The sequence below is a fragment of the Schistocerca gregaria genome, chromosome 2, assembly GCF_023897955.1.
Source record: "Schistocerca gregaria isolate iqSchGreg1 chromosome 2, iqSchGreg1.2, whole genome shotgun sequence".
Classification (NCBI taxonomy): Eukaryota; Metazoa; Arthropoda; class Insecta; order Orthoptera; family Acrididae; genus Schistocerca; species Schistocerca gregaria.
The window spans coordinates 1033260878-1033280173 of NC_064921.1; the positions used below are offsets into that span (position 1 = coordinate 1033260878).

Sequence of the window (19296 nt, forward strand, 5' to 3'; positions counted from 1 at the left end):
CAATCCGTCATGCCCAGCTAGTCCGAACGCTGGTAGTATCAGGCGCCCCCTAGGATTCGTTATAACGTCCTGTACTCTTTTTACTGTGCACTGAAGCGCCAAAGAAACTGTTATAGGCATGCGTATTCAAAACAGAGTTACGTAAACAGTCATAATACGGTGCTGCGGTGGGCAACGCCTACATAAGTCAACAAGTGCCTGGCGTAGTTGTTAGGCCGGTTAGTGTTGTTACAATGGCAGGTTATGAAAATTTAAGTGAGGTGGAACAGTCTTATAGTTGAAGCACGAGGGATGGGACACAGCATCTCCGAGGTAGCGATTAAATGGGGACTTCCCGTACGACCATCTCACGAGTGTACCTTGAATATCAGGAATCCGATAAAACATCATCTTCGACATCGCAGCGGCCGCAAAAAGATCCTGCAAGAACAGGACCAACAACAACTGAGGAGAATCTTTCAACGTGACAGACGTGCACCCTTCCGAAAATTGCTGCAGACTTCAGAGCTGGGCCATCAACAAGTATCGGGGGGCCAACTATTCCACGAATCATCATCGATATGGGCTTCCGGAGCTGAAGGCCCACTCGTTTACCCTTGGTAACCGCCTCGCATGGGCACGTCAACACCGACATAGGACTGTTGATGACTGGTAACCTGTTGCCTAGTCGGCGGAGCCTCGATTCAAATTGTATCGAGCGGATGGACGTGTACGGATATGGAGACAACCTCATGAATCCATGGACGCTGCAAGTCAGCAGGGGACTGTTCAACTGGTGGGCCTTCTATAATGGTGTGTGGTGCTTTTAGTAGCAGTGATATAGGATTCTTGATACGACTAGAAAAGACTTAGACAGGTGACACGTTCGTAAGCATCCTGTCTGATCACCTGCATCCATTCATGTCCACTGTGAATTCCAACGGGATTGGGCTATTCCAGTATGATAATGCGACTCCCCACACGTCGAGAACTGCTACACAGAGGCTCCAAGAACACCCTTCTGAGTTTAAATACTTCCGATGGCTACAAACGCTCCAGACATTAACAATATTGAGCATATCTGGGATGCACTGCAATGTGCTGTTCAGAAGATGTCTCTACCCCGTCGTACTCTTACGGATTTATGAACAGCCCTGCAGGATTCATGATTTCAGTTCCCTCCAGCACTACTTCAGGCATTAATCGAGTCCATGTTTTGTGGCCCTTCTGCGTGCTTACGTGGGTCCTATACGATGTTAGGGAGGTTTACAAGTTTTTTTGGTTCTTCAGTGTATTTCATTGATGTGTCATCAGTTTTGTCCTACTGTAAATACCAGGTGTGTGCTAATAACCACTAGTTGTATCTAAGCGCGAATCGAATAAACCAGAAGGCAGCTACCGATTTGTGCGCACTATCAAAATGGGAGCGAGATACAGAGTTAAAGCTCAACCCACCATCAGCCTGAAATATCGGGAATCCCTACCATATTTATCTCCAAATGGGATAAATAACAACTTCTATCACTCAGCAAAGGGTCTAGAAGCAATAGTACATGAAAATTTAAATTGGACTGAGCACTTAGTAGCAATGTCTGAGAAGGCATCAGCATCTTTCCATGCCTTTCAAAAATGTGAGAAGCTCTCCCCTCTTGACCTGGAAAAGAAACATGTACAGACAATTATACTTCGAATTCTTGATTACAGAAATGTTATCCTGCAAGATCATTCTTAGGAAAGCTCATGGCGCCTGGAAGTGTTTATGATTGGCTGTGTTCGTTGCTATTATGGATATTCTCTAGTCTCTTATAAATGTACGCTGTCCCTCGTATCTCTCCTAGACCATAACGCTCTTGTCTAGACAACTAGACAGGAACACCCGTCAGAGCAAAATTCTTTCGGTTCTCCGCCGTCGTTCAGTCGCTTTTTCGAAGTCCTTCTCAGTAGCAGGAATCCGTCTCTGGATAACGGATAACCTCCATCATTATGCTGGGGACCTGAATAATATCTCGAGCTTCAGAAGACAGTTAACGACATATCGATTAAAGCAACGATAATTATTACTTCTGTTGTTGCACGCACTCGTTATGCCTGTACCTCCTCCTTTGCAACAAGATCTCCCTCATTTCTCAGTTTTTTTAGCTGGTGAAATCTAAAATTGTGTTCAAATGTGTGTGAATTCCTAAGGGACCGAACTGCTGAGGTAATCGGTCACCAGATTTACACACTACTTACAATTACTTAAACTAACTTATTCTAAGAACGACATTCACATCCATGCCCGAGGGAGGACTTGAAGCCCCGGGGGGAGGGGCAGCGCAGTCCGTGACATGGCGCCTCAAACCGTGCGGCCACTCCGCGCTGCACCTGTGAAATCTCCTTAAATCTACTTTCCCTAGAACTGGCTATAAAAGAAATTTATTTTTTACACCTATAGATTTTTATTGTATCTGCGACTATCATTACTTTCGTTATTGTACGTTTTACTATCGTCATTGTTATTATTGTGGTACCGTCCTGAGATAGCGGTGCCACACCAAAGTCAAACTTGCGCCATAGGGTGGTGGGGTTTCGGGTTCCGCTGAATAGGTCAGGAGTTCACTACACTCAGCTGGCGGCTACACGGGTAGCGGAGGCTGTGTGGCATGGACTGGGCGGTTTTTTAGGTTAGAAGGCCTCGGGAAAGTGCGGGATGGGCTGCAATGTCAAAGGGTGCTTGGCAATTACAGGACGTGCTTGGATCAAGGAACAGTCGGAATTATAGTTGTAAATTGTTGTAGTTGCGCTGGAAAAGTCCCTGAGCTTCAAGCGCTAATAGAAAGCACAGAAGCTGATATCGTTATAGGTACAGAAAGCTGGCTAAAGCCTGAAATAAGTTCTGCAGAAATTTTTACGAAGTCTCAGACGGTGTTCAGGAAAGATAGATTAGGCAGAATTGGTGGTGGAGTGTTTGTGTCTGTCAGTAGTGGTTTATCTTGTAGTGAAGTCGAAGTAGATACTCCGTGCGAATTGGTGTGGGTGGAGGTTATACTTAACAGCCGAATTAAGTTAATAATTGGCTCCTTCTACCGACCCCCAGACTCCGATGATACAGTTGCGGAACAGTTCAGAGAAAGTTTGAGTCTCGTAACAAATAAATACCCCACTCATACGGTTATAATTGGTGGGGACTTCAACCTACCCTCGGTATGTTGGCAAAAATACTTGTTCAAAACCGGTGGTAGGCAGAAAACGTCTTCCGAGATTGTCCTAAATGCATTCTCCGAAAATTATTTAGAGCAGTTAGTCCACGAACCCACGCGAATTGTAAATGGTTGCGAAAACACACTTGACCTCTTGGCCACAAACAATCCAGAGCTGATAGAGAGCATCATGACTGATACAGGGATTAGTGATCACAAGGTCATTGTAGCTAGGCTCAATACCATTTCTTCCAAATCCATCAGAAACAAACGCAAAATAATTTTATTTAAAAAAGCGGATAAAGTGCCACTAGAAGCCTTCCTAAAAGACAATTTCCATTCCTTCCGAACTGACTATGCGAAAGTAGACGAGATGTGGCTCAAATTCAAAGATATAGTAGCAACAGCAATTGAGATATTCATACCTCATAAATTGGTAAGAGATGGAACGGATCCCCCGTGGTACACAAAAAAGGTCCGAACGCTGTTGCAGAGGCAACGGAAAAAGCATGCGAAGTTCAGAAGAACGCGAAATCCTGATGATGGGCTAAAATTTACAGACGCGCGAAATTTGGCACGTACTTCGATGCGAGATGCCTTTAATAGGTTCCACAACGAAACATTGTCTCGAAATTTGGTAGAAAATCCGAAGAAATTCTGGTCGTATGTAAAGTACACAAGCGGCAAGACGCAGTCAATACCTTCGCTGCGCAGTGCCGATGGTACTGTTATCGACGACTGTGCCGCTAAAGCGGAGTTATTGAAAGCAGTTTTCCGAAATTCCTTCACCAGGGAAGACGAATGGAATATTCCAGAATTTGAAACACGAACATCTGCTAGCATGAGTTTCTTAGAAGTAGATACCTTAGGGGTTGCGAAGCAACTCAAATCGCTTGATACGGGCAAGTCTTCAGGTCCAGATTGTATACCGATTAGGTTCCTTTCAGATTACGCTGATGCTATAGCTCCCTACTTAGCACTCATATACAACCGCTCGCTCACCGATAGATCTGTACCTACAGATTGGAAAATTGCGCAGGTCGCACCAGTGTTCAAGAAGGGTAGTAGGAGAAATCCATTTAACTACAGACCTATATCATTGACGTCGGTTTGCAGTAGGGTTTTGGAGCATATACTGTATTCAAACATTATGAATCACCTCGAAGGGAACGATCTATTGACACGTAATCAGCATGGCTTCAGAAAACATCGCTCTTGTGCAACGCAGCTAGCTCTTTATTCGCACGAAGTAATGGCCGCTATCGACAGGGGATCTCAAGTTGATTCCATATTTCTAGATTTCCGGAAAGCTTTTGACACCGTTCCTCACAAGCGACTTCTAATCAAGCTGCGGAGCTATGGGGTATCGTCTCAGTTGTGCGACTGGATTCGTGATTTCCTGTCAGGAAGGTCGCAGTTCGTAGTAATAGACGGCAAATCATCGAGTAAAACTGAAGTGATATCAGGTGTTCCCCAGGGAAGCGTCCTGGGACCTCTACTGTTCCTGATCTATATAAATGACCTGGGTGACAATCTGAGCAGTTCTCTTAGGTTGTTCGCAGATGATGCTGTAATTTACCGTCTAGTAAGGTCATCCGAAGACCAGTATCAGTTGCAAAGCGATTTAGAAAAGATTGCTGTATGGTGTGTCAGGTGGCAGTTGACGCTAAATAACAAAAAGTGTGAGATGATCCACATGAGTTCCAAAAGAAATCCGTTGGAATTCGATTACTCGATAAATAGTACAATTCTCAAGGCTGTCAATTCAACTAAGTACCTGGGTGTTAAAATTACGAACAACTTCAGTTGGAAGGACCACATAGATAATATTGTCGGGAAGGCGAGCCAAAGGTTGCGTTTCATTGGCAGGACACTTAGAAGATGCAACAAGTCCACTAAAGAGACAGCTTACACTACACTCGTTCGTCCTCTGTTAGAATATTGCTGCGCGGTGTGGGATCCTTACCAGGTGGGATTGACGGAGGACATCGAGAGGGTGCAAAGAAGGGCAGCTCGTTTTGTATTATCGCGTTATAGGGGAGAGAGTGTGGCAGATGTGATACACGAGTTGGGGTGGAAGTCATTACAGCATAGACGTTTTTCGTCGCGGCGAGAGCTTTTTACGAAAATTCAGTCACCAACATTCTCTTCCGAATGCGAAAATATTTTGTTGAGCCCAACCTACATAGGTAGGAATGACCATCAAAATAAAATAAGAGAAATCAGAGCTCTAACAGAAAGGTTTAGGTGTTCGTTTTTCCCGCTCGCTGTTCGGGAGTGGAATAGTAGAGAGATAGTATGATTGTGGTTCGATGAACCCTCTGCCAAGCACTTAAATGTGAATTGCAGAGTAGTCATGTAGATGTAGATGTAGAAGTAGCACAGACATTAACGAAGGGCATCTGATATCGGCAACAACCAATGGGAGGCACTCCAGAAGACGTCTGCCCCTCAGTGTAGCAGCTCCCTAATGCTGCGGTCAGTATAGTGTCCAGCAGGCAAGAGCTCAGCCCAACTTGTACCTCAACTGAAGCAGTCAACGTCATAATGTACGACTAATAGTCAAAGTTTCTGATGAAATGTACTTTGAGAAATGTTGCATTTTGAACTGCAAGAGAACGGTTTGTTAACCTGTGCATCAGATGATGCTTTCATAGTCAGTGACAGTTGCAAATGACCAAGCAATGGTGAAGTAAGGAACTGTGTCCAAGCTAAATAAATCCTTTATTCCTTTGTGTAATAAAGTGAACTAATATTTCATTTGTTCAGTCTCATGAGCCTTCTCCCCAAGCAATCGAAGAACCCACAGTTATGTCTGGACGAAAGTGGTTTCATGTGACCACAAAAATTATTACTACTATTACCGTAAGTAGTGGCAGCAGCAGCATTAAATCCCAAAAGCAAGGTGTCCTATTTTTTTAGACCTGTTCATTTCTACAATGGTTTACATCAGTTCACAGCTTGAACATTTAGCTATTTTTCGACATAATCACCGATTCTGTCGATGCATTTTTGTAGACGCTGTGGCAGTTTTTGTATGCCCATGTCATACCAGCTAGCCGCCATGTTGTTCAGAAACTTATGAAACTCTTCTCGTCGTCGGAGCTGAATCGCTGGGGCCATAATTAACGCTGATAGGTACTGTGAGACTCTGGAAAAACTCAGACAGGCAATTCAGAACCGGAGAAGAGGAATGTTGAGCAAGAGCGTACACATTCTCCATGGCAACGCTCGTCCACACATCACTCGGCAAACCGTTGCTCTCCTGCAACAGTTTTAGTGGAACATAATCACCCACCCACCCTACAGTCCTGACCGGGGGCACAGTGACTATCACCTGTCCCCTAGGTTAAAAGAAGATTTGGCCGGAAAGCGATTCAGCTCCGACGACGAGGTGAAAGAAGAGGTTCATAACTTTCTGAACAGCACGGCGGCGAGCTGGTATGGTGCGGGCATACAAACTGCCACAGCGTCTACAAAAATGCAATGACAGAAATTGTGACTGTGTCGAAAAATAGCTAAATGTTCAAGCTGTGAACTGATGTAAACCATTGAAGAAATAAAAAGGTCTATGTCGCTATAAAAAATAGGAAACCTTACTTTTGGGATTACCCTCGTAGCGGTAGAGCCAGTAGTAACATTATTAGTTCACAATAAGTAATATTTACTCACATTGTCACCACAGACACTAAATTCATTTTAACACTATTTGCCGTATTAAAATTCTTACTTCTTAGGTAATTACGAAGTAATGTGTAAAACCCTGGTTCGATGTAAGGAAGCTCCTGATGGCCCTAATGGCATCGGCTTAAATAAATAAACAAATAAAAATAACAAACACCTGAGGAGAGGATAAGAAAAGACACCTGGGTGTGATGGCCATAGCGGCACAGGGGTAGTAATTTGGAAGAATACAGTGTTAGTAAATTTGTGTTAACATTTATTTACAGAGAGTTTCTGTTATGTTACAGTTATACAGTGTTATGTACAAACAAGCACGTCTTAGGAGAGGAAGCGAGCTGGCACCCGCCACCAGAGTAGCACCTTCACCATCGGCTGGACTGGCGCCCAGCCGTGTTAGTTACCAACACCAGGAACCCACACCACAACACGGCCGCGGCCACGGGCGCGTTCACGGCCACGACCACGGCTCCAGCAACGCGCGCCCGCAGCCTACGTGATGAGCGGCGCCGACCGGTCGTTGGTCACCGTCTTGCGCAGCTTCACGCCCGCGAACACGTTGCCCGCCGGCCTGCACATAGTCCAGCACGTTGGCGGCTCGTTCCTCGCAACATTCCTTCTACTGCAGGTAGCGCTAGCTAGATGCGCTGGGAAGCAACAGGTGAGTAATGAACTACTGTGGAGGTCACGCTACTCGTTTTGCATCCGTGTGGAGGGGGAAGTGTGACAGCGGGCATGGGAGTGGAGTGTTTAGGCATATGGCATTCCCGTTCAATTGAACACTCGCAGCACATTAAACAGCTCTACGGTGTCTCGCCTTTTACAGAACTCATGCCGGTGTTTAAACTCATCTAGTAGACAATGTCACAACACGAAGCATGAGCTACAAGAAGTGAAATAAGAGGTGCTCTCAGGATGACGAACAGAGGTTGAACAGAAACATGGAAACACACCAAGAAATGCCTGTTTGAACACAAGGTGCTGATTCCACCAGCACCTACAGGCTGCGGTGTTGTACTTGAGCGCAAACGGCACCTGTGCGAAGTTCTATACGTTGCAAGAGTCAGTCGTGGTCAAAAGAGTGATCTGTTTGGTTATGAGTGGGTATGTTAGAGATAAATGTGTTCGAATGTAGACTAATTGTTGTTGCTTACATGATGCGTGCTTCCCTAACCAAAGTAGGTGGGTTGTTTTGTTGTTACTCGAGTCACCGTAACCAAGGTTTACATCAGGTCTAGGGAAAGCGGAAAAACATAATCCGTTAATCCACAACGCAGTCAAGTGTGTGTGGCAGACGATCACTGAAAAGTATTATGGAGAAAAAGTAATCTCAACAGCAAAGCAACACGATCAGGGATCCATAAACAGAGAATTATAGGACTAGCACGATTTTGAAAAGTAGTCATTGCTGAAGGAAAGGTCCGTTACAGGAAAACGTGGTGCCGAAGCTCAAACTCTGAGCTATGGAGCAATGGAAGAAAGTCACTGGTTCGACTGAACCTTGTCACACACCATTTCCAACTTCTCATCGCGTTTATGTACCGAGTGAAACTTATCGTTGGTTCGGTCATGGCAAGGGCAACCATATCGTGGTAATCCACAGGCTACACTGTTACTCTGCAATGACGCATGATTCCGATCAAGTCCACCTTAAGATACAATGTTCCACTATGATAATGCTGTGCTCTGACAGGATCTCGGTTCATGCAGGTCGCGTTGCGCAGGACTGTTTTTTTGTGTTTCCCCTGGCAGCCGCAGTCACCAAATCTCAATATTACTAATCTTTTGTGGTCCACTTTGAAGAGTAGACTGTGTGATCGCAATCTACAACTATCATCGTTATTTAACTTGTCACTGTTTTGCTCTAAGAAGGGCATAACATTCCCCTGACAGCCATAAACGATGTATATTTATTTATTGCGGGCTATGTTGACGGTTATGTTGACAAGTGCTGATTATCAACAAAGTGTAGCAAAATACTTGAGCTGTTGTGTCAAGTCGGCGGATATGCTTGATGTACGAAGAGGATCACCCTGTTTTCCCATTCCTTACGGTGGTACTTTACCCAAACTAAGGTATTGGTCGATGATCAGAAATATTGCCCTCCAGTTCACCTGACGATAATCCGTTACATTTCGAGTAATGTAGACATTTAAAAATGTAGGAATATTCCATACATACCGTCAACTTCCGAACGTTACAGGAGTATATGTCCCGTGCATGTGATCAACTTTAATGGAAACAGGTGTGCGATTTTAGAGGACGTGAATTACAGAATGTGTAAGATTGGGTGGTATCCACATGGTACCTCGTGTAGTTTCAACACACAGATGATTATGATAGGACAAATTCATCTGTAATTCAACGATTTTTATGTTTCCGTGCATGTGATTATATGACATTTTTCTAATTTTTACAAAAAAAAGTGAAGCGAAAACAGAATGGTACCAAAATTTCGCATCCAAACCTAATCTTAAAACTGTCCAGCGGGTCGCCAACGAGCAGACTTGGACTGCCCATCAGCTTCTCTTCCTTGAGTTATCATCCAGTCAGTGTGTACATGACCGATTGAAGGAATGCAAAACGGAGATTCCAGGTGGTTCATATAAGCACCGACAGAAGTAATCATGTGCAGGTTGCTCTGGAAGTTATATAAAATACGCAAAAGGAAATCTATAAGGATTACATTGTAGGTCGTATTCGATTAAATTAATTCTTCCTTGGACGTCTAAACAGCAATGCAAATTTGCTGGACTTGTCTTTCACTTGAGCTGGGCTTGCACCGGTTTCTGATTGTTTTTGTACTTTTGAAGTTCAGATTATGTTGCCGCGAGTAGATCGTTATTACTTTCCACGCAGTAGCATTTTTATTTAAATAGACTCCAGCCAGGAAACTTGCGGGAAATTCCTTGGCCTCCCCGGATAAGAATGTGAGGCACTTTCGTAACACCCAGTTCGCTCCATTACAGAGAAAATGGGAGAAAACTGGATTCGCAGGTATAGTTAAGATTTCAGAGAAGCACCTTCGAATGTGATAACCAGTAAGTCTAAGCTGAACAATAGCGATAAGCGACTTCTGTAAGTGCTTAACAAAGACTGCTCGACGCCGTTGACAAGGATATAATGGTGAGTGGTGTACGACCAGAAGATGCAACGAGTAAAATAAATGGTGTGAATGGATCCGAAAAGAAACGCCTGGCTACAGCGAGCAGAGGAAGGTTGAAAGGATATAAGCGGCAACAGCAGTCGAAGCCTTTCGCATTTGTTCTACCGTACGTGTAAGAAAAGCAGAGATAAGCAGTACGGAGCGTTAGGGCGCGAGGCAGTGTGGCTTTGGAGGCGGCGGCGGCGGCGGCGGTGGGGCGGCGGCGCACCTGGAGCTGTCGTCGTCCGAGTAGTCGGCCTCCGGCAGCGGGGGCGGCTCGTTGCTGAAGCCGCTGTCGTTGCTGCTGTGCAGGCTGGCGCCGGCGGCCTTGAGGGCGGCGGCGGCGGCGGCCGTGGAGGCGGCGGCCGGGGGCAGGCGGCGCGGCACGGGGGCGGGCACCAGCGGGGGCGGCGGGCCCACCACGGGCCTGCCCCCGGGCACGGGGGCGGCGCCGCCCGCCGCCTGCTGCTGCAGCGCGCGCGAGATGGCCGTCGCCACGGCGCCGCGGGTACCCTGCGGGCGGGAAGAATTAAGACTCGCCTTTCTCCTCTCCAGGGCCCTTGCAAAGGGTCGTTAAGTCTCGTTTCTCTGGAATTTCTGATGGTACAAGGTGCTTCAGGTATGAGCCATGCATTGCCTCCAGCGCACGATGGATATTAGTGTCTGAGGCTCTGATCAGCGCTCTACGTTCCGGCAGCTACTCGGACTTTGTAGCAGGAAGCGTTTCACTTCGCAAAGAGCAAAACGAGTCCTATCGACAATACTGGGGATTGTATTACACAGTACATTACAAAATTTTCTTCACACAAACAATACAAAACCAAAGCTGAAAATTTCTTCGGAGCTTCTATTCTTATAGTAGCCTGTTCATCTGCTACAAATATGATTAGTAAGTAACACTATTTCTATTGTAGTATGAGTAGCTGTTTGGTTAGTGTTTGGTCTAGTGTATCTCGGGTTAACTCAACTATTTACGACTTCAATTAATTTCTAACCTAGGTTACCGTGTCACAAGGGACTCCTTTTTCGCACAAAACTAAATATAAATGTCACAGCATAACGTACCCAAAAAATACGAAAGCTGCGGTGATACCTGACAGCGTCAGACAGTCAGAATTACAATAAAATGCAACAGAGGTGCAAGCCACTAGGGGCTGCCATGTGTCCTCTGCTAGAGTCAACACAAAACTGAAACATCATATGAGTTGTGTGCCACGGCAACTTCAAGACAATATCGCCACCTAGGTTGCTAATTGGTAAAACAAGGTATTTTGTAGGCATCTCTCGTAACTGCAGAGAGCGAAATAAACAAATACCTGAAACGTGTACATGAAGTGTTTACAATAGCGGGATACTGCATGATGTACAACTAATAAATGACTGGCTGTAGTACCAAAATTCCAGAATAAATGCATAAAGAAGACACATACGAAATAATCTATTAAATGATATTACTGCTAGCTATAATAGATGCGTTATAAAAACCAAAACAGTATTTTTTTTAAATTTACGTACATGTGCCGTAAAAAGTAGAAAGAAAAAGTATCTCTGAATCTACAAGAATTAGTTGGTACATTAAAGTGTTAGATCTGGTCAAGGAGCGGCTTTATACCATTGAAATAACTTCTTCCGCGCAACTGCACATGCTCGTTGAGAAAAAATCCGTCATTCGAAAGTAAATGCTTAAAAATTTCCAGCTCCTCCGACGAGATCTAACACTTTGATGTACCAACTACTTCTTGCAGATTGAGAGATACCTTTTCTTTCTAGTTTTTTCGGCTCAAATACGCAAATTAAAAAAAAAAACGTTTTTGGTTTTTATAACGTATCTATTATAGCAAGAGGTAATGTCACTTAACGGATTATTTCGTATATGTCTTCTTGATGCATTTAGTCTGGAATTTTTGTACTACAGCCAGTCATTCATTAGTTGTATTTTATATCATGCAGTATCTCGCTATTGTAATCACTTCATGTACACCGTTCAGGTGTTTGTTTATTTCCCTCTGTGCAGTTACTAGAGAAGCTTACAAAATAGGTTTTTTACCAATTAACCACCTAGATGGCGGTATTGTCTTGAGGTTTCCGTGGCGCACAACTCATATGATGTTTCAGTTTTGTGTTGACTGTAGCAGAGGACACATTGCAGCCTCTAGTGGCTTGCACCCCTGTTGCATTTTATTGTAATTCTGACTGTCTGACGCTGTCAGGTAAGACCGCAGCTTTCGTATTTTTTTGGTACGTTATGCTGTAACATTTAGTTCTAATTTTGTCCGAAGAAGGTGTCCCTTGTGAGACCGAAACCTAGGTTACAAATTAATTGTGTTCGCGACTGAGGGATGTGTTTTTCAAAATTTTGCATTATACAACAGTCGCTGATTGACTGCCATATACAATCTAGTTGTTCCTTTCAGTCTGACAAATAAACCTATCCAAGGGATACACTTCGATTTTGACCAGCTTTGAATATGTCGTAGTGTAGAGCAAAGTAAGAGAGATACACTTTCTTACCAGTGTCCATACGGCTGACAACTGGGTGAAACATCACCCTGAATAAAAACTGAGTTTAATTTATCTCAATGAATGTCGTTGAAAAGGTAACAGATATAAAACAAGAATTGCATGGTCTTTAATTTACGTTGCAAAGGTGCACCCAGATTTGTCGTAAAAGTATTTTTCGAAACCTCTTCCCCCTAATATTTTGTTTTTCATTTCGACATTCGACAAGTAGCGAAAAGTATAGAATTGTTAATACTAAATTCAGTCATATACGTTAAAATGGTATTCGAAAGACGCATTTTTCAGAAATAAGATAGAAATATCTTTACATCGTTGTACACAGGCGCGATATGTGTCCGCTTTAGTGCCAGTTCTCATGTTCTACCCCCTTAATGGGCGTATGGACACATACAAAACATTAGTGTCTCTTATTTTGCTCTACAGTATAACATATTCAATTCTGATAAAAATCGAAGTGTATCCCTTAGGTAGGTTCACTTGTAAGTAACATAAGTAACACGTAATGTAATTTCAAGAACTATTCATCATTTGTCCGTATCACCAAAATAATTTTTTATACTTCTCTCTCTCAACCCCCCCCCCCCCCCCCTTACTCTCTCTTGTATATAGTTCAGCGCCTTTTTCAAATTGTATTTAAATACAACATTGATTATCCGTTATGTAGCAGTGCTCGCCTATGATACAAGAGTGAAAAGATCAGAAGACAAAAATTACTGGTAGTGCCCTTTGCACACCAAATAGTTTTCAGCACTGCGTGAACTTTATCCTACGTTACAACTGCATTTATGTTATCCAGCAGCTGCGTGTTAGTTGTCATGTACCTTTCTTTATTGGTAATCTCCTCTGAATGGCTACCTGAAGAGGACAGTGTCGGAACTAGTAATACGAGGGCCAAGTTAAAACAATTTTGATCCAATTAAATTTTCTACACAGCAAACTAAAATGGTAAACGAAAATGGCAGTTACTCTACCACCATACAGAAATTTTGAGGAAGATGAAAACTAAAATTTCAGTACATCAGTAACGGAATTAGTGATGTCACTTACGACATAAAGTTGTGAGGTGCAGATTTTTAATATGGAAATTAATAAAATGTGAAAGCTTGCTGGCGAGGGACAAATGATAGAAATTATTATAACAGATATGAAAATAAACCAATGGAAAATATATAAAGCTGGAGTGTAGCACTTAATTGTGATTGTAGTTGAGGATGACGGAACATGTAGAGAGGCCAAACATGTAAAAAGATAGAAAGCTACGGAAGTTATTTGTTGGACTCATGGGAATTATAGTTACGTAAGTAAAAATAAATTTTATTACAATGCATTTGTTAAATAGGACAGAAAGGTATAAAATGGTTATTCTAACCCCATACAGATCTGAAAATTGGTATCGTGAGTTTTCAATAGATATGAAAATAATTATGTGTTTGATAACGAAAAACGTGGGGCGCTAGGGACAGATAATAGTTGCGAGGTGAACTATTCATGCAACAATTACGTACTGCATGTGCCCCCTTTTCTCGTCACAAATATTCAAAACTGTCTGCATGGAGTCAGGAATGTATATGGAGATAGCTGAAACTGTTTTATGCCTTTATGGAAAAGGTGTTGTATTAAAATTTTATTTTTATTTAAATAATTATTTTCAGTATTTTTACCTTGTAAAAGTGAAATTTTTCAATCGCGTTCTAACACCTGATGAGATTCCAACACAGAAATGCCGTAAATTTCAGGATTAGTCCAGTTTCTGCAGTTCTGAGCAGTGTTGAAAATTTCAAGTCAGTAGCTCACCGAGAAGTTAGTTTAAAATCAATTGTAAATTTGTACAGAACAGACAGACACACAAGATAGAGAGTTAATAAAAACGTAGTAAAATAATCATGTATAACGGGCGATCAAAAAGTTTCCGTTGTAGGGGATTTCTGAGCGTATATGCAACGCAGCGCGATTCCGATGCGGGTATATGGCAAGGGTTACTATGGAACTCCTTCTTTTCCGACATGGGCGCCGAAATTGAGGAACCGTGAACTGTGGCGACGTTATTACCAAATGTGTCCAAACAGGACAAACGTGCTGTTATTGTTTTCTTCGCCGCCGCAGGACAAACACCGGTAAATCTACGACAATGAAGAATGTGTACGGGCAGCATGTCTGTGGAAAACCAGCGGTAAGAATCGAAATTGCAAGAACGGGTCCTGCTGATTCATGATAACGCTCTTCCCCATATCGAAAATGGCATAAAGCAGAAGTTACTTAAATTGAAATGGAATACACAGGATCACACGCCCTTTAGTCCTTACCTCTCCCCACGCGATTATCACGCCTTCAGTGTCTTAAAAAAAGGTCTTTAAGATCTGGTGATTCCTGTCGGACGAGGCTGTGCAGCAAGCATTTACGGACTTCTTAACGCAGCAGGACATAGCAGGACATTGCAAATCTTCAATCTGGTTCGTCGCTGGGATTATTACCTCAATGCTCACGGCCATTCTCCGTAATTGCCATACCGGTCCCGGACTGTACAACCCTCGAAGGGAAAGCTTTTTATCGCCCCTTACATATACCAAATTTGGTTGAAACTGCTCCAGGCGTCCCTGAGTTAATGTTTCGTTTTAGGCCTACACCTTTTCATTCCAACCCTAAGCTGTAGAGGTGATATGTCGGTCTTACTGTTACACTGACTTTTTCTAGGCTGCAGTAGATGTATGTGCTCACTTTGGTAGAAACTGCTTCAGACGTTACGGAGGTGCTCGTATAAATCGAATGAGCTGTCGCAGACTGTTTCTGTGTCAGGTACCTTACGCAAATTGCCCCTGTAAGGGCTGAATGTAATGCAACCTGCTAAGCACAGCCATCGTGCAGGAACTCTAATTGGACAGGCGGTGCTCTGCGTTATGCTTGTCACCCCGTTTTCATCCCCCCCACCCCCCCACACTATTTCTCTATTGAAGGTGGTGGGTTACCACCACACTATTCCTTTGTCATCCAGTTCTGAGCTATGTTTAAATTTTCAAGTCTACAGCTCCCCGAGAAATTAGTTTAAAATCAACTACAAAATCTGTACCGAAAGGACAGCACAACAGGGGAGCGCGTAGTTATAAACTTGTTACAGGTGACCGAGACGACGTAATTCTATGTGATTAGATGGCATTAGGAAATATGTAGGGGGACATGCATGCGCATCGTTGAATGATTTGTTTTGTTCTGCAGCGGCTGTGAAATGGCTGGTGCAGGTGATAATAGCAGCATACGAAAGGAACAGCTACGCTATATTCAAAAGCAGCAATTGTGGCATGAAGTAGAATTTAAAAGTAGAACATCACGATGTAAAATTTAAGAATTGGTTTTAATTATTTAGAAGGTAGGTTCTCGAGAATGTGTGTTCCTGTGTGCTGCAAGCGGTTCTTCCTTTCCCCCGTGTTTTCCGAACACGATAAATTAATCGACATCGTTTTGTGTGAACGTTTCAAAACTCTGTGATGGGCCGCTGAAGATGTTCATCACTCGGGCGGTGAAATGAGCCAATCAGCTGGTGAAGAGCGCAGCGCGCGGCGGCGGTCTGGTTTTGCGGCCCTAATGAGAGCTCCGTGGCTGAACCGATAGCGGGCGGGCGCTAATTACGCGAAGACAGCCAGAGCCGTGTTCAGCCGCGCTAAACGAGGGTATTTATCAGACCGCCGCCCAAATAACGGCACATTTACGCGAGAAACAGCGGCGGGAGATGGCGCTGGTCTGATAACGACGCCTGGTTCACACACCTGCACCCTGACGCGGGCCAAAGTGCTTTAGGCGCGAAACAGGTCTGTGTCCCACGTAATAACGGATACCCATTCCAGTATAAAGTGCCATATTTACGTATTAGCGTTTGACAGTCGGATAAAATGTAGCAGCACAGAAATCATTTCACGAAGGATGCATCCAGGGAACCGACGTATTGAACTAACTATAAATACATTTTCATATACAGTACTATCTGAATCAAGTGAATAGCTGTCCTATATTTAGTAGTCTGTGGATACGAGAATGAATTTTTTCTCTAAATATAAAGATATTTGATGTTATTTACTTGTAGTTTATACCGAAACATCACAGATTTGCTCCTTCCCTCTCTCTCTCTCTCTCTCTCTCTCTCTCTCTCTCTCTCTCTCTCTCTCTCTCTCGCTCTCGCTCTCTCTCTTGTAGCCGAGCTGAAAAACAGATTTTGGGGTATGTTTAACATGAACCATTTTCAAAATTGTTTTCCTAAAACTCCTAAATTCTGCTACCAACGAAGAGATTTACATTGGGGTGACCGAAGTCATGCTATACCTCCTGATATCGTGTCGGACCTCCTTTTGCCCGGCTGGTGCGGCAACAAGAAAGCTGTGTGTGTGTGTGTGTGTGTGTGTGTGTGTGTGTGTGTGTGTGTGTGTGCGCGCGCGCCCCTTCCAGCCAAGAGTGGCTCAAATTTTCATTGTCACTGATGTTCTCACTTATCATTTCTGCATAGCTTATAATTAAATTTTCCTCGAGAGATTTGTGTCTTATCTGTATTTACGATAATGATGGAAGCTGAAGAAATGAATCAATTTTTAATTCATTGCTTCAGTTTCCATCGTCATGGTAGATAAAGAAGAAATTCAAATGTCTCGAGGAAAATTTTATTATAACATCTACAGATCTACAGGTCTCCCCATCACTTTCAACGCAGGGGCGCTGTTCCAATGCCATAGATACTGGGCAATAATGACTATCTAAGAATGGGAAAATAAGCAGAAAATATGAAGTTTGAGTTGTCGAGCGCAATACACTTGGGTAGTCCGAACAGCACTGTTAGATATAGCGCTGCGGTCGTGTAATAGCTAGCATTCCTGCCTAATAAGTAAGGAGATCCCGCTTCAAATTCCGGCCATAGCAGAAATTTTAATTCATGTCTTCAGCTTCCATCACTATTTCCGTACACTACTATCCAAAACGTATTTGAGATCTTTCATTTCATTTCAGTCCATTTAATTCATTCGAATCAATTTGTGCTATGTCCTACCTCTTCTCTTCATGAGAATCGTCTAAAATGTTCATAAAAATACATGTATCCTTCTTAAAATCAAATTGGGACGGAAATACTTATATGAATCATTAATTCAAAGAAAAAGTAGCTGGCTGGAATGACTGTTTGTCTCCTTGTAACCTTTCTCAACCAAGTCATTTACGACCCGCAGACTATATTAGCACTGATTACGGACTTTATTTGAAAAGATTATCACAGTAATGTGGCTACATATCGTACATTTTCATTCGCAATGCGTTAATTGACCGAAAGTACTCGGAAAACTTAAAAAGCCTTTTCCCGTGATGAGGCGAGGATCGTCATTGTAATTCGCCAACAAAACATGCAATCACACTAATCCGAATACCTATTACTGGACATTAATATGGGGTATCTCCCCACTTGGCCATTATGACGCTTTGATCTCTGCAGGGAACACTTACAGTGAGATGGCTGTCTGTGGGGCTATGGCAGCCATTTCGCCCTCAAGAGCCGAAACCAGAGAAGATAGTGACGTTAAACGCTAGGGTCCCAAATCAAGTCGACGTATGAACGTGTTTCATTCGGTTCAGCCCGCTGGATCTAAATAAGCCAGTGTATTTAAGAAATGTATTGTCCACAAACATCTGTCATCATCTTCGAACCGTTCCTCTACTGTAAGCATTACACAATGCTGTAAAATATGGTCATTTGTATCAACATTTAGCATCATCTCAAGGATAGTAAGTGGATCGCATCCTAGACATGAAAAATTTCTCCATATCGTTCGCACTAGAAGTGACAACAGGTAACATTCACCAGGTATCCTCCAAACTGAAACCCTCCAATCTAACTCCCACAAGGTATAGCGTGAATGAACACACTCCAAATCACTCGATTACGTTCTTCTTCTTCTTCTTCACACCTGTTCAAGCGTAGCTTACTACTGTGGGCTATGATGGGCTGCTCTACCATTCTTTTTAACTCCCTACGCCCAGTACAGATACGGGAAGATTACAATTAGATCACATCATGGTCAGACAGAGATTCCGAAATCAGATACTGGATTGTAAGGCGTACCCAGGAGCAGATATAGACTCAGATCACAATATAGTAGTGATGAAGAGTAGGCTGAAGTTCAAGACATTAGTCAGGAAGAATCAATACGCAAAGAAGTGGGATACGGAAGTTCTAAGGAATTACGAGATACGTTCGAAGTTCTTTAACGCTATAGATACAGCAATACGGAATAGCACAGTAGGCAACACAGTTGAAGAGGAATGGACGTCTCTAAAAAGGACCATCACAGAAGTTGGGAATGAAAACATAGGTACAAAGAAGGTAGCTGCGAAGAAACCATGGGTAACAGAAGAAATACTTCAGTTGATTGATGAAAGGAGGAAGTACAAACATGTTCCGGCAAAATCAGGAATACAGAAACACAAGTCGCTGAGGAATGAAATAAATAGGAAGTGCAGGGAAGCTAAGACAAAATGGCTGCAGGAAAAATGTGAAGACATCGAAAAAGATATGATTGTCGGAAGGACAGACTCAGCTTAGAGGAAAGTCAAAACAACCTTTGGTGACATTGAAAGCAACGGTGGTAACATTAAAAGTGCAACGGGAATTCCACTGTTAAATGCAGAGGAGAGAGCAGATAGGTGGAAAGAATACATTGAAAGCCTCTACGAGGGTGAAGATTTGTCTGATGTGATAGAAGATAGAAGAAGAAACAAGAGTCGATTTAGAAGAGATAGGGGATCCAGTATTAGAATCGGAATTTAAAA

The 19296-nt window shown here is 43.2% G+C and overlaps 1 protein-coding gene across 2 annotated transcripts in view; it reads right to left on the reverse strand.

Annotated features, from left to right (window-relative positions):
* Nucleotides 1–19296, reverse strand: part of LOC126335554 (brain-specific angiogenesis inhibitor 1-associated protein 2-like) — a 521250-nt gene that overhangs the window by 24990 nt on the left and 476964 nt on the right. For both annotated transcript variants that reach the window (XM_049998957.1, XM_049998956.1), the window contains exon 12: nucleotides 10214–10497. In XM_049998957.1, the coding sequence (XP_049854914.1) occupies nucleotides 10214–10497 (284 nt within the window). The remainder of the gene's footprint in view (nucleotides 1–10213; nucleotides 10498–19296) is intronic.